The 16128-nt window shown below is 41.1% G+C and overlaps 1 protein-coding gene across 2 annotated transcripts; it reads right to left on the reverse strand.

Moving 5' to 3' along the window:
• Window positions 1–3: 3 nt before the first annotated feature.
• Window positions 4–9720, reverse strand: zgc:110410 (uncharacterized protein LOC553618 homolog). 2 transcript variants are annotated; one of them, XM_040013245.1, is made up of 12 exons: window positions 7340–9720; window positions 7114–7223; window positions 6101–6238; window positions 5588–5756; window positions 5099–5177; window positions 4577–4630; window positions 4303–4393; window positions 4103–4140; window positions 3380–3467; window positions 1768–1857; window positions 1289–1336; window positions 4–729 (listed from the first exon to the last, which is right to left on the reverse strand). In XM_040013245.1, exons 3-12 carry the CDS (start codon window positions 6200–6202, stop codon window positions 577–579), a joined length of 912 nt encoding a protein of 303 aa, XP_039869179.1. In that variant the 5' UTR covers window positions 6203–6238; window positions 7114–7223; window positions 7340–9720; the 3' UTR covers window positions 4–576. The 2 variants fall into 2 exon arrangements, with proteins under 2 accessions (XP_039869179.1, XP_039869178.1); XM_040013244.1 differs by having other exon boundaries at window positions 7114–9720.
• Between the last annotated feature and the right edge of the window lie 6408 nt (window positions 9721–16128).

Below are 16128 nucleotides of genomic sequence, written 5' to 3' on the forward strand. Positions count from 1 at the left end.
TTACTTTGTGGTCGTCTCATTTGTAATAGTCATTTATGACAAAGAAATATTGCAGATGGTTTTATTTTCGTAACACTGACAGATTCTTTTATTGGGTTTTCATTCAAAATTAAACACTTTTATATAATCTTTGATTTAACAAGTAGCTAAGTGACTAGTTTGTGAGTTAAAGAGTAATTTTTAGAAACAAATATTCAGTATATGTAGTTCTATGTAAGATCTGCAACAGGGCAGTATGTAAATCTGAACTCCTGAAGGAAAAAAAAATAAACAAGTAAACATCCATAAAGCAGACTGCAGTGCGTAATACATGACAATCATAGGCAAACTTGAATATACTGAAAGATGTCTGGAGACGTATTCAATATGAATCATGGGCTCAGTTTCCCAGACATGGCTTAAGCCTCGACTTGGACCAAAAAAAGTTTTTCTGTGGAGATCTTCAGTGTTTTTGCTTTGGGGGGGCTTAAGCCATGTCTGGGAGACTGGCTGTCTGTGTTTACCAAACTCAACGAATTGATTGCATGTGTGCAAGAAGAGTATCTTAAGGGGAAATCCTGCCATGGAGTTTAAGTGTCAGCGGCAGAGGCCGATGAGCTGCAGCAAGAAGAGGAACAGGGTGACAACGTCCAAATAGAGGTTGAGCGCAGCAAAGATGTACTCCTCGGGAGAGACTTGATACTTCCTGTGTTTTCCACCCAGGATCATCTGAGTGTCAAACACCAAGTACTGCGGAGAGATGGACAGAAAATGAGATGCTTCAGCACTGATCTGTGAATCGAGAACGAGAACTGGTCTGCGAGCAAGCGCAGGCACTATTTCCTATTTCTGAGAGATGGGACGGTGCAGATAAACAGGCCACACAAATAATCCGGGAGTCAGACTTGTGCAGCTGAAAATAAGTTGTGACTTGCTGCTGACAGCCTGTTCAGCTCTGTGTGCAGCTGCAGTTTGTTCCACCGGCTGACGAGATGGGTCACAACATTTGCTGCGAATGCCAAAGGCACACAGAGAGGTGGCTGTAAAAAGGAAGCCCACTACTGTTAAGTGGTGCATAATTGAAATTAAAGGGCACAGGGGCATCAAAGTCGCTCTCTTTTCACTAACAACTGGTATCAGGCTGCTTCGCCCTGGGATCGCGTGTTGCATCATATACACTCACTTGACAATAAGCCCTCTTTGATGGTGGTTTCGTTTTATTTCCATTGGGGATTTTAATTCTGTTTTTCATAGCAAAAAGAAAAAAAGTGCTGCCGAAAAGAACTTTCTGTTACCAAAGTGTACTTACTAAAGAAAACAGCAGTGTTCCCAGGCAGGCATATACGATGTAAACATACTGCAAAAGAATCACACACACTCATGAGAGGCATTCAGTAACACAAATTTAAAACAAAACATTTTTATTCTAGCGTGCTGTGCTGCTTGTTTGCTGTAGGCAGTAATTAAGCCAGAAACTTTTTTTTTTTTTGGTCATTCTGGCTGTTTTGTTTGGTTTACAGGCAGTCAGAGTCCAACTACAACCTAAAATCTGCAGAATGCTTATTTATACCCGCTGGCAACACTAACAGCCGACGCAGTGAACGCCAGTGTACATTTAAATCCTAAGAGGTTTGAGTTTACGCTCTCTGCTGTATAGTCTGCTCAGCACACAGGCCTGTGCTTTCTAGGGCCAAAGACTCTTGAGGCTGTACATCCGGTCTGTCAGCAATTCATTTAAAACCTGTTCCCACTGCAAACACACTGGTTAACAAAGAAGCTTTAATTTACCTGTGATCGGAGGATTGCACAGAGGAGGGCGAATGAAAAGAGGGTCCAGATAAGCACCCACAGGCACCCACTTGCTGTGGTGAAGTCCCACTGATGCCGCAAAGGAGGGATAGGAAATGAGAAAGACAGTTAATGTGACAAGCCCCAACATCTCTCATTTGTACTCATCATTCTCGTAAAATGAAGGTTGTTCTCATTGCAGCTGTGCTCTGTGATAGCTACAGATTGCAGTCGAGACTCAAGAAAATCAAGACAGTTCTGGTTATAACAAGTGAGGATAAATAATCAACAGGCACTGAGCAGGGGGAATGAAGGTGGCCTTTTCGCCTGCATGCCCTTTATTTATTTTTTCCACACTGGCATAAAAAAAAAAAGATGGCAGTTGCTACAGGAGAATCACTAACACTGATCACCTGAGGAGCTATGGGCTGCAGACGCAGTGTCAATGCATCACAGTGACAGAGATTAAAAAGCTCTGTGAACATTGTGAACTGCAGAGCAAGAGGTGCTGGAAATGGCAAGATGAAAGCCAAGTCATAAAAAATAAACTACAAGTGTTTGCGGACGCTCACTCAGCCCATAAAACTATATTACGGACTTAAGGGTACGCTTCCCTCTATATGTCAGCTATTTAAACCTGACCTGCATACCTTCCTCCTGCTGATTAATAACGAGCAGAGAGAATTAAGCACCAGATATATTCTTAGTATGATTATCAGACAGCTGCTTGCTTGTTCCATCCACTGTGAGCGAAAATATAAATGTCTCCAGCTCCTTCAGATACAATAAGTGGCAAAATGTGTGAAATGCCAACCACCATTTAGCAGCAATTAAAAGAGGCTCTAAATGCAATCTGAATGTGGCTGACATCTTCCCCACTGGCTGTGTGATTGCTTTTGTTCAGAACATGAGGCGTTTATTGAAGAAGCATGCCGAGCTATCAATGAAGTGATTCTCAAAAGGTCTCCTAACTTGCTCCAGCTAATAAAACGCTGCAAGTTGTAATGAAACTTTTAAATGCCATGTGCACAAGCATAAGCTATTATATATATTTTGAGAGCGGCATCTCAGAAGAAGATGAGCATGATCAAATAAAGAATAAAAAATCCTCAGCGAGCGAGACTTATTTGGGATTCGTTGGGATGCTTATTATAGAATTTTAGGTGAAGTTTTTGGTCATTTTTTTAGGGTTTCAATCACAAAGTTGAGAAGTTTTGCTTGATAAAAAGCCTATTTGCTTCTTTTTTTTTCACAATTCATGAAAGGAGGCAGACTGAAAAGGACGAGGGCTGACTTATATAAAGAATTCTATATGGCGAGAGTTATCTCAGCCACACGGGGGCTTAACCCTCTGGATGCAGGGAATTAACCCAACTTACAAATACACTGATCTCAGCAGCAATCTTAGTTTTGCCAGGACAGCAAACTCATCTGACTTTGAAAGCTCTGCAGGTGAAAACCTGTCCAGCAGCTGAGCTTTACACGTTCCCTCTGACTGCACAGGAAACACAGCTGAGTGTATGGACATTTACCAGTGACTGTATAGTTAAGGCGCCGTGTTTCACTTTTGGCTGCACTGCAAACTGAGCTCAGAGTGTGTGACAGATCTTACCTTTGACTGCATGGCGAACAGGCTCAGGGAAAGGGACACAAATGCTGTTGCCCCAACAGCCCACATGACTGCTTCAGCATTAAAATACCTGCAGACAGAAATATCAAACAGTGCAGTAAGAGCTGAATCATGTCTATCTTGGGGTGGATGAACAGCGGGGTTTGGTCTATCCTAAAGGGAAGTATTATTTTCTTATAAGAATTTTTTTTTCTCGAAATATGCATTTAACTTTGAGCACTGGACCCCCCCAACCTCACCCCACTGGACAAGTATTGAATAATGCATTGCCTGCATGCATTTCCTATCAGCTATAGCTTCAGTTATAGCAATATCTTATAAATATGGTCATTTTAATGCATTATTGATAGTCAGGTCTCATCTGATGCCTTTTTCTGACAGAGTGACGTGCTGCTAAAAAAGAACCGTCAGAAAGATGGAGGGGAAAAAAGGGTAACTCGTGTTTACACAGGCACCGAGAAATACAGAGAAATTGGTTTTGAACTATTTGTGATGTGCTCAGATTTATCTTCAGCTGAAAAAAAATCAGAAAATGTGATCCCATGTGCCTTTTAATTTGGTAAACCAGCGCTGATAACATCTTATCTGGCATGATGGCTTCATTGCTGGCATCGAACACGCTATCAGATATGGATCAAATAGGATTATTATTGTGCAAATGAGTCTGCATCAGGTGGGGACTCATCTTTGTAAACAAACACTCACGCCGCCACAGATGCAAGCATCAGGCCCTCTGCAACAGTCTGAGGAAGACAGGGAGAAAGGCACACAGGCAGGGAGAGGGAGGGAGAGAGGGGAAGGGAGAGACAAATGGAAAGTAAATACATGACAAAAAAAAAACTGTGAAATAGAGCAGGTGTGGTGGTGGTTTAATTTGATGCCTGGCTGGTACTGCCTCTACTCACAAACAGGCCCAGGGCAATAAAATTGAGGGGGACTCGACGCCGGAGACTGTCACAGCATGACAGGGCCACAATGAGGACGAGTACCACCGCCCTGTTTCACACACGACACAGAGTTTACCGGCATTAGCATATAATAGGAGAAACATTATGGATTCACTGAGCGCATTATTTATATTAAGATGAGCTTGTGATTTACTTCCGATTTACTCACGTGAAGCCCTTTCTCCAAACACGAAATCCAGAAAATCTAAGAGAACGTTTTTGAACAACTTACATCATGGTGTAGGTGAACCAGTAGTTGTTCCATGCCCATTTCCTAAGTGTGTCCCTGTTTTGTGGGTGGGGGTGGGGGGGGGTGGGGTGGGGTGATAAGAAAAGGGAAGGGAGAAAGAGAGAAGTGTTTAATAGAGCCGCCATTTATCTGATAGAAGCAGTGGAATGATTTTATTAAATATTAACAGAGAGCAGTGCATTGTGCACATGGGAGCTGAATGCAATTTATGAAAAGAAATGACTGTTGCAGTCTTCCACCACATCCATTATACCAAACACAGGGAGCTTTCAAACTACTGCAAGCACAAACATTAGGCGGACTATATACCACCTTGTTTCACCTCACTATGGTGATTTGAGAAGGGCCCCAGTGCATGTTTAAATTTGTGCAGGGACGACTTTATGCACTTGTTCTGCCTCGTGTTGGTGGGCGATGACACAATTAAATGCCAGCAGATTAGAATAAAGGACATTTCTTCTTTTCTCTTTGGAACAAGAATGGCCTCGTGTGATTGTGTCTCACCAGTAAAGAAAAGCGCAGATGATGCCCACAGTCACTAGCAGCTGAATCATCAAGGTCAAGTAGACTTTCCTTATAAAACCTGTTCAGAAAAAAAGAAAAACAGATGCAGAAACACAGAGAGAGGTGAGACAGACAGGAGACAGACAGGAGAAAGACATGCGACAACAACAATCTGTCAGAGTGAAGCATTGAGGCAGGTAAGGCTGCACGCTGTTGCCAAAAATGACTGTTTTCACCAAACTTGCATTCCTGCCTCTCATTAAAAATGATTTGTGTTGTGTGGGAGGTGAAGAGCTGCGACAGGCTGCGAGCAGAGATCACAGAACAATTTTCAATTCCAAATCAATTTTCAAGAAAACACTGCAAAGCAAATGAGGGGAGTAAATATTGCTGATCCTCGTTCGGCTCTGACCACGCAAACAGAAACGCTCATTTCTCTCGCCTCCTGTTTCTCCCTCTCTTTATTGATCTACTTCCTTCGACCCTCACCTCTCCGTATGGCAGCGTCACTGAAGGCGCTATCCTCTAAGCCGGGAGAGTAGACGGGTGGAGATTGATCACATTGCTGGTTGTCTCCACCTGCTCCCGGGCCCACAGGATGGACCATGTTATCATAGGTTCCAGGAGGGGAGACCACTGCAACGCTGCCCTTCTCCACCTGGATCATTCAGACAACACCCGAAGTTTAGATTCAAAACTTTTTTTCTTGCAAATCATAAAAAAGGCAGAATGATGTGATTAGAGGCTTTAGTGTTCATTTTGAAGTAACTTCATGGAATTAAACCAATAATCCATGTGTAATTAAATGTGTAAGCACACATTTAATTACACATCCCAACGATAGCATGATCAAAGGCTAGTTGTGTGTTGGATTTGGGCTCATTCTTTACGATAGCGGCATATTAAACCCTAAAATCAATGTGCAAAATGGTTTCTCTCACTGCTTAATTTATTTTTTTTTCCCTTTGAGGCTAACAAAAATGATTGTGAATTGCTACTAACGTCATAGCTCATCCCAGTATACGAACTCTGTCCATGGTCCCCGGGGCTGTAGGGAGGGGGCTGAGGATATCCACCGTTTCTGTTGTTATAAGTCTGGTCCATTTGCCCAAAAGTCAGCAAATTTTATCAGACACAAAACTGCCAAGATAAAGAGAATTATTAGACATACAAGGTAGTTAAGGTCACAAAGACATTCCTCTGGACAGTGTCAGTGCTTTCATCAGTGATGTTAAATTGGCACACGGGGCAATGTCAAATGGGTGATTATGAAACCATGCATCACACAAATACAGGGCCCTCCATGACTGGCATCCATAAAAATGGCCCTAAAACTTAATCTATTTTCGGTGTATGTCTATTTAATGGGCAAATAGATTGCATTTAATTGATCTCAGAGGAAATTTAGTTGTCATCCACAGACAGACAATAAATGCAAGGATTTTTTAAAATGTATATATGTATAGTGAACACAAGGGAATAATAAATCCCCCCCCCCCAAGTTCCCTAGTTCTGCATTAATCATGAAAGAAATGAAGTCATAACCAGCTGCTCAAAGATCAATGCTGCATGATGTACAACTGCAGTAAAGCAGTGACTACACATAGCAGTTTGACAGAAACAGCCGCTCCCTGTGCACATCCGTCTATTCATTATGGTTTAATGAATAACAATTTCCACTTCCTGTAATATCTGTAATTAGTAATGGCTTTTGCACTCGTGGCAGCAATAAATCATTCGCTAGATAAAAATCACATTTTGACTTTTCGTCTTTTTCAGCTCATCTCTCCAAACTGGAACAAAACAAAGCCTAAAACTGTGTTTTCTAAAGCATGAAGTGGACTTTGTTTGTGTTGGCTTACGCGGGCTGAAAGTTTGGAACATTAAATCCAAGTTCTGACAAGATGACAACAGTTTTATAGTCTATAAAAAAGTGTCCAGCTGCTGTTTGACTCAGGTCTGTTCATAGAAATCAATCCGTACAACTCCAGCAAAGCTATTAAAATATGCCTTACCTCTGCTGTGACGACTGAGACCACACTCGGCTGCTCTTCCTGTAGCTTCAGTTTCCTTCAGGGCAAAGTCTACTTGCTATCAGCTGGTTCCCACAGAAACAGGACTTTTGCTGCAGGGGGAAAGGATGTATTCCTCATTAGTCCTAATGGGATATTAAGATGAAGTTCTGAAAGTGACATTAAAGCAATAAGGCTGGCACTTTGACAGAGTAAATTGGGATTTTACCTTCTGTGTTCCACCTGCACTGATCCACACTGGAATGAGTTTATACTGCTTGATTTCACATGTTTAATAAAGGTTTTCCCTCATATTTCAGTATCCTGGAATGATAAGCTGCTGCATATGAAAAGCCTGTAACATTTCAACCTGTATCACACAAACAAGGCAAATGCAGGACAATGACACAGTGTGAGATCCGGCGAGGCGTATGGTCTTTCTGGTTTACCTTGGTTACTCATTGATAGCACCCTGCACACACAAACCATCCAGTGACAAAGAGAGGACTGGACGATGTAGGACATCAATCCAGCCTATACAAAGGGATTATGGGTACTGAGTCACACTGAGAAAGAAGAGCTAAAGGCATACTGTGTGAAAATACAGAAAGCAATGTAGGTCAATACCATTTTTATGCTTTCCCATGTAGAACTGGCTCTCAAAGAGTTATATTTAACACCATCTATTAATCAGAAAGCAATCCAGGATGAATCCATTTTTATATATACATGTATGTGCATATGTATGTATGAAAAAAACAACAACAAAACAGTAAAATATAATTTCCACTACTTAGCCTCGATTGGATTTGATTACAGCAAATTACTGTATTGATGTGATATTTAAAGCGATCACATACATGATGATCATAATTCAAATCTTAAAGAAAGCAAAAACAATTTTGCAGTCCTGTAGCTTTATTTGGATTTTAAACACAATTACCTAACATAACTGTATAATTAAAGGTGTGTCTCTGAGTGACTATAGTTGTGTATACATAAAAAACAAAGCAAGAGCAAAATACACAGAATTCGATGCGAGTTTTTTCTTTTTCTTTTTTTAAGCCAGATAGTCTCCCCCTGATGTACAGAAATTATTTATACATTAAGCAAACACTGGGGGGCACTAGTCTCCCGTGCTTCTGCTAATTGCAGTGATTTGGATGTGACTCTCCTCCTCTCCTCCCCCGCCCCGAAAACCCTTCTCACTCTGCCGCCTCACCCACCCAACCAGCAACATGAAATCCTCCAGAGAGCTTCCTTAAACCGGCTGCCTCTTCATTTTAACAACTCAGATCAAATCCTTCATTTCTTTCACCTACATGTGATCTTTCTGTTCCTTATTACTAAAATAAAAGAAAACATTGTCCTTCCTGTGCAGCGACAAATAAAGAATAACATAAAAAAGGAACAAAATAAATCATGTCTGAAGGCAAAGTGACTTTTTCCCCCCCCCAAGCAAACACAAACTCTCGCTCTGTTCTCCACTGATTGGTGTGTCAGTCAACACAGACTAGGTTTACACTGCCTGCTCAAATCTGATGAGCTTGTTCTCACCTATTCATCAGATCTCGGTCGGATTTGAATGGGCGACACAACAAACACAGTCACATTTGAGCAGGCAGTTGAAATCCAGCCTGTGTTGACACACCAATCAGTGTGGAGCCCAGTGTGAGGCCACATTTAACACAGATCTGACTGCCTCAGCGCTGTCCAAACACAAGCAACACATGAGGCGGGAGCCACATGGATCAGAATGCGTGCAGAGCAGAGAGCTGTATCCAGATCATGATATGCAGAATGGAAGAAGAAATCTATCAATCTAAACATCCATCCATCCATCCATCCATCCTTTAAGACAGAAAAATAGAAAAAACTTTAAAAAAAAATTGGAAAGAATAGAAAACAAAAGAAGAAAAGGCAGGCAGGAAGCGAGACATAACTTTGAGTCTGTCCTCTGTCTCGATGCAGACAGATTGTGACAGCTCTGTTTTGTAAGACTGCTACGATGCTCTTTGGGGCTTTAGGGGCCGAGGACCACAGAGAGGAGTGTTCTGGTGTCACTGGAGAAGGGGAGATGTAGCCATCATGTGAGTCTCTCTTTCTTCCGTGCGCAGCGGTGAAATACTACTTCTCGGCCGCTCTGGCCACAGATGGATTTATTTGGAGAATTGAAATTGTGGTTTGTGTTGCCTCAGAGAGCCCCGGCACGGGTCGCAGGGTCTGAACCACTAGATGCCTCTTCATTTCTAATTTACAACCCTTCTGAAGCTGCTAATGTAGACTTTCAGCAGAATGTATGGCTGATGGGAGAGTTGTGCAGTGGCTCACGCTGCACAGTGGGAATGCATGTGTTACTCTAAATTATGAGACGTCCTGCACTGTGCTACACTTAATAATATGAGCTAGTCTGGCTGTGCCTAGTAAGAAATATTATTTCAATGAAATGCACAATTCTGACAGCGTTTTGACTTATTATCAGGGCCAAATCAGCATTGCATTGAGTTTTAGAATGACTTACATTATCTTGTTAAGCAAATGAGTGTAATACAAAAGGCACAGCTGCAGTCAAACTAACTCAATGGACATAATTAAGTGAATAAATGACTGTTATCCACAGTTGATTTAATATATTACAGTACTGTAGCAGAGAGCACAATTCCACATGAATTTATCCTTATTAGAGTCAGAGTTTACATTAGCTGTGTCTACAATGAGCACTCCATTACTGAATTATAAATAATCTTTAGGAAGTCTATCAAAACATATTCAATGAGAAACTTCACTTTTTAGGTGTCGTCAGCGGTTGTGCCGACATACCCAACTTACATTAACTGCAATAGTCCGCGAGAAGTCACTTTCATCTGTCCTAATTTGTCTTGAACATAAACATATTAAAGGGCTGCTAGACTATCTAATGCAGGGTTTTTGCTAATGCCCTTTATTGTCTGCTACTTGCTGCCAAAAAGTTAACGCTAAATAAGTTGGCTAAAAGAGCTGAAGCTGGATGGCTGATTCAACTTTGTAACAAATGATCAGATGAAATAATTGGATAAGGTGAAAAGAACTCTCACTTAAACCTCTATTACTGCCTTTGGGATTTTACTTTAAAAACCCCATTTCTAAATGACTAAATTGGGTTAGACAGATTGAAATGTGTGTAAATCCATTTCAGACAGGAGCCTTCATCCATTTATCTGAGAACGAGACAGGTCCTGGCTTCCAAAACGCCTCAAGAGCAGTCAACCAATCAGAAATATAGCCATAAACAGTTTCAGAGCTAATCAGCCATTTAGAATGACCTGCGTGCCAAATCTGTTAGGACTCACCAAGTGACACTAATGGCAAAAACTCCACTGACTGAAATATTAATTAGATATTTCCAGTGATAACTAATGTGAACAAGATGAAAAAGAAAGTTTTAATAGAAACTAAACTAGAAAAACTAAGTGCACCCCAATGATTCAGTAGCATGTAGATCCGCCTTTAGCGGGAATAGCTCAACGTAATCTTGTGTGTATGACTTCATTAGTCTCCCACTAAAGAGCAAAGAGCAAACTGATAAACTTGTAAAGAGGTGGTTACACTCGCTCATGATAAATGAATCAAGTACATTTGATTATAGCAGCACCTGGCTGCTCCTTTCCCTCTTAATTCCTATTGAAGCAATAAGGGTGCACTTGGTTTTCCACAAGACTGCAAAGAGCGAAAACTTTCTTTTTCACACGACTGTGTTATTCCCAAAGTTTTGTATATGTTGTGCATCAGCGTGTATCAACACTGTGAAGTGCCAGTCAAGTCTGTGCATACAGCTCAAACTGCTAATTACTAATGTCTGTCAGCTGTATGAGTGGCCAGCTTGTTATGGAGAGGAGCGCTCTCTGTGAAAGACACAAAAATGACTGATTCTGCTCACTGCAGCCTCTCAGACAAATAAATATAAATGGAAGGTGATACCTCCAATCACTGTTTTTCGAACTTCGAGAGAATACACATCGGTGATTTGTTTTATGCAGTTCTGGTGTCAAAAATGTGGTCTTTGGAGAGGGCTCTCGTTTTCTTTTGTCTGAAAATACCAATCAATTTTTCAGTGGGACTGTGGAGCAGTTTAATGGTGCCCCTGTTACTCTAAGGCCTCTAAAGCAAACACCGCAAGTCAGTTGACCCTGAGAAAAGGAAAGTTTTCCTACACTTTGGTGAAAAAAATAATGCCACATTGCACTATTTAAATATTATTTTGGTTATAACAGTGCGTCTAAGACAGCAAAAACAAAAAAAGTATGAGACTAGTCACCAGAGGACAAAGAAAGTCGTTTTAGCCCATAATATCATAGTGTTGAATTTTTGCTTTGCAACAATCCCAGCAATTAAGAAACTTAACTCTGGCACCATTAGGAGCCTGTGAAATAAACAAACCCAGTACAGTCACAATTTTAAATAACAAAGTGAGATAGTGATGCAGTATACTTAGCAAAATACACCTATTTAAGCTGTAGTGACTTAAATTGCTTGAAAAAGTCATAATAGTTTCTTCCTATAAACAAGCACAGGCATATATAGGCCTGTTGCTTTACTCCAATTCTCTAAACATGTGGGTTAAACTAATCATTATTGGCTTAAGGAATTTACTGAAATGTTTTTAGAGTGCGGTGAGTTGCAGTGCATGCAGTTTAGAAGTTTCTTGTAAGTTCTGAAAGAGCTTCTACTGTCACCTTATTCTAGCTAATTAGCTCTATTCCTCCTTAAATAACTACGAGTTTCCAATTACAGCCCAGTGAAAACATTTCCCCAACTACTCATTGTGTGTAAGTAGTTTTGTCGCCTAAAACAAATAAACTTCAAGTCCAAAGTGAAAGTGATGTCAAAGAGGAAAACCTCTATAAAGACAACAGAAGGTAACACATCATGTAGTAGACTGCCACTGGCTGTGACCACAGAGAGAATCTCTGCGGAGGCACAAATCTGCACAGAGACTAGCGCTGATCTTCTAGCTCTGACACAGCTGTAACTCTGGCTGTAGCCATGGCTGTGCTTTGCTTGTTACAATTCTTGACGGGACGTGTTGCTCTTAATGGGTCCAACACCGATTCCACGCAGCCGTCGTGCGTGCACGTTTAGGACTACTCTGGTCTTTGGGGAAGACACGTATCACGGGATGTTCAAATGGTAGCAGTAGGACATTTCCGCAGCAGCGCAGCAACGGCTGAAGTCTGAACACCAACCGCACCCAGGCACAACATTCCCACAGTGACAGCCAGATTCCGAGCAACATCCAACCACAACATCACAAACCAGCAGAGGAGCTGCAGCTGTGCTCACAACCAGCAGCTGTACTGTCAGAGACTGGCCTTTTACGCGTCATGTAAAGTGTCACATCACCTCTCCTTTCTGAAGCAGTTTCCCAGATCTGGCAGCGTACTATAAATGAGCTGGACTGATAAAGCAGCGTGCGAGTCCGCTCAGAAAGAAAAAATTCAATATCAGAATCATCACTTTGACCATTTCTGGGCTCTGATGCTAGTCATGTCTAATTGTATCCTCTAATCTTACAGGTTAAAGGTATGCAGGAGGAGGCAATAATGAAGAAAAAAAACCCCACACAGTGTATGCAAACATCTCTCCCACACTAAACGAATTCTGTTGGATTTTTTGGCTTTGGCAATCTTTTCTCTCCAGCTCCTCTCTGACTCAGTCTCACTTTTTAAAGAATGCACCAAATTAACTTCTTCTTTTTTCTCTGTTTTCTTTTTTTGTATTTAGCTCAGAGCTCAGTCACACATTGTGTTACTTTGCTGATAATGAAAGTCATTATTGCATTAATCAGTCACAAATAGCTCCCTGGTAATTTTCATGTGTTTCAACAATTCTCGCACAGCTGTGTCACCAAATTGAATTTCCAAATGGTTTCAGGTTAATAACCGCGCTGCTGACCGACAACCACATTTGCGAGAGTGCTAAAGATGTCACGGGCGTGTTTCGTCTACCTTCAAATGATTTACGCTTATTTGCACGTGGACAGTTGTGGAAACGCTCCCATTTTTGCGCGCGAATCGTCCTCATTTTTAACTCAGCAGAACCTCAGTCAGTTGTTCGAGACGTTAAAAGGCCTCTCATGCGACCAGCTGAGGGCATTCCGACTGCTTTCTAATGGCATTAAGACGTCACATGAGTTTGGGACGATTGGGACGATTCGGAGTAGAGTGGGGTGTCGTGATGGTGTGAAAACATTGAGGGAAAGTTCCTTCAAAGCCATGGCAGTGTCTGACAGGCTGGGTACAAGCTGCCAGGTCAAATATTGGTTGGAGCTCTGTGAAATCCCTCCGGGTTAAGAGCAGTCGTCATCATGGATAAGTCTCCTTGTCCTTACGTATTCCTGCAGCACACATATCTAATAATGCAGAGATTTTTGTTGTGGAAAGCATGTGACAAAACAGGGATCAAATTACTGATGTTTATCACCGGATGATTGACAGCTATTGTTGCCGTATATGCAAAACAGCAACAGAAAAACATCAATCACAGTTTCTCTCTCACAGTCATACGAGGCAGATGCAGCCCTGTTTATGACTATATGAGCAGAAATCTAATGGGACACAAATAGATTTCCTTTTATTGTTTAACCAGAGTTATTTTATAACGTGCAATATGCATAAAAAACATTCTTACTATATGAACGGATGACTCAACGGATGGCTGTGAAAGTCTCCTTCAGCAGGGCAGATAATCAAGTCCAGAGGAGTAAAGTAAGTGCAAACCAGTATAAAGAAAATGAAGCCATTGTGAAAGACAGCAGGCAGTCCAGGACAGATGGATGTCGCTCGGCTGTGAAGAGGCCAGGCAGCCATTTGCTGTCAGATGCTCCCTGTCAAAAACTGGGCAGAGAAGATTTTAGTTTGGATCTTTTCTTCCCTGACAGAGTGTATTCAAACAGAGAAAATGGATTTCACATGAGCTATGACAACCATAGAGCAATAACTGACAGTGGCATCTCATTGCCGCTATGGCTCTGACAAGAGGAACAACTGCTGCCACCACCCAGTGGTCAAATGTCAGCTGGTTTAATGACACAGTTCGCTTGGTTAATAATCTTACATGGTATTTTGAGAGTTTCTTTAACTCGGGAGGGAAACAGGGTTTATCTGAGCAATCTTTCTGCATGAAACCCTGAGTGTATAGCTCCTTATTTGTTTACTAAATACCTTAGAAATGATCTGAAAGTTCCATAAAGGATTTTACATTAAGTTGTCTTATGGAAAGCTGATGTGAAAAACCTTGCTGCAAGTGAATTTATAGATCATGACGCTCTATTTTTCAGTCTCTTTCCCAAAAGTAACGGAGGCTATTATAAACAGAGTTTTAGAAATTTTACAAGAGGGAACATAGGCTACTTTTTTAATGTTGTTAGAACACTGTCAACATAAAACCATCCACTTTTTGATTATTGAGCTTCTAATAAATACCCACAAAAGATCTTGTTTCCCATCTGAAACAGTATTCTTCACAAGCACTTGATACTATAGAGAAACACTGAATAAAAAGAAAAGTGTTAGTGGCTTTAACCGTGTATTCAATAACTACTGAAAAGACTTTAAAGGGTTTTGAAGCTTTAATAATAATAATAATAATAACTTTATTTATAAAGTGCTTTCAAACAAAGTGCTGTACAACTATTTAAAACTAAAAAGATAAAAAAATAATAATAAAAGCGATACATAGCAATACAGGTAAAAGACACAATACAAGTTAAAAACAGTAAAAATTTAAAAACTAAAAGCCATAGAATTAAGACTTCTAAGATAAGGTGAACAAATGTGTCTTCAGCTTAGTTTTAAAAACCTCCACAGAGCATGCCTGCCTAACATCTTGAGGGAGGTTGTTCCACAGAAACGGGGCACGAAAAGAAGCACGCTCTCCAATTGTCTTTTTTCTGGATCTAGGAACCTTTAGAAGGCCAGAGTCCCGAGATCGGAGAGCACGGGATGGAACGTAAAGATGTAAAAGGTCGGAGAGGTATGAAGGTGCCAGTCCGTTTAAAGCCTTGTAAGTGAGCAGCAGGACCTTAAAATCTGCTCGAACCTGACAAGGTAGCCAATGAAGAGATCTCAGAACAGGGCTAATGTGCTCAAATTTCCCAGTTCCTGTCAAAATGCAAGCAGCTGCATTTTGCACCATCTGTAGACCTCTAAAACTTTTCATTGGTAGCCCAGAAAGAAGAGCATTACAATAATCAATACGTGAGGACACAAATGCATGGACAAGAATCTCTGCAGTATCGCTTGACAAAACTTGTCTGATTCTGGCGATGTTCCTCAAATGATAAAAGGCGGTCTTTGTTATCTCTTTTACATGAGACTCGAAAGAGAGCACCATGTCAAACCACACGCCCAAGTTTTTTACCTTGTCCCTACAAGGCTTTGATTTGGATGAAAAAACTCTGTTTGACTCCATTTCTCTAAAACTGTAATTTTTTAACTTTTTAAATATTGGCTGATAAAAGTAATGCAGATATGTGATATTGCTGAAAATCCAAAGGTAAAAATGTTGTACTTACACAAAAAGTCTGTAAAAATTACATATCTCATTATCAGCATTAAAACATTTTTTATGACACATCAGAGCTGAGTGTTTTAATCGAGCCCTGATAGTGCCAGCTCAAGTCAAGAAGCCACAAAACATCAGATTTTTCTTTCTCCGAGGTCCTTAAATATTCACAGGGGTTTTTGAATCAGTGTGTCAAAACCAAAATGGAAAAATGGAAAATGCTCAGCTCTTGGTGGCACTGGATAAAGGACGCTTTGGTCACCAAAATCCCTCTTTTCAGACTTGTGATAAACACTGAAACTCCATGGTAACCTGGCGAGCAGTCACACAGACATGTTGAATAGACCAGTCCTGCATGGACGGGCAGAATAAAGAAGAGGCGGACAGATGAGGGACTGACAGCTAGCAGCACTGTCGTATACTCCTCCAGGCTGACCGGTCCTTGTTGCCACATTCATTCAGGACACACTCTGCTGT

This window comes from Simochromis diagramma, unplaced genomic scaffold (genome assembly GCF_900408965.1).
Source record: "Simochromis diagramma unplaced genomic scaffold, fSimDia1.1 OVJJ01000618.1, whole genome shotgun sequence".
NCBI classification, from domain to species: Eukaryota; Metazoa; Chordata; class Actinopteri; order Cichliformes; family Cichlidae; genus Simochromis; species Simochromis diagramma.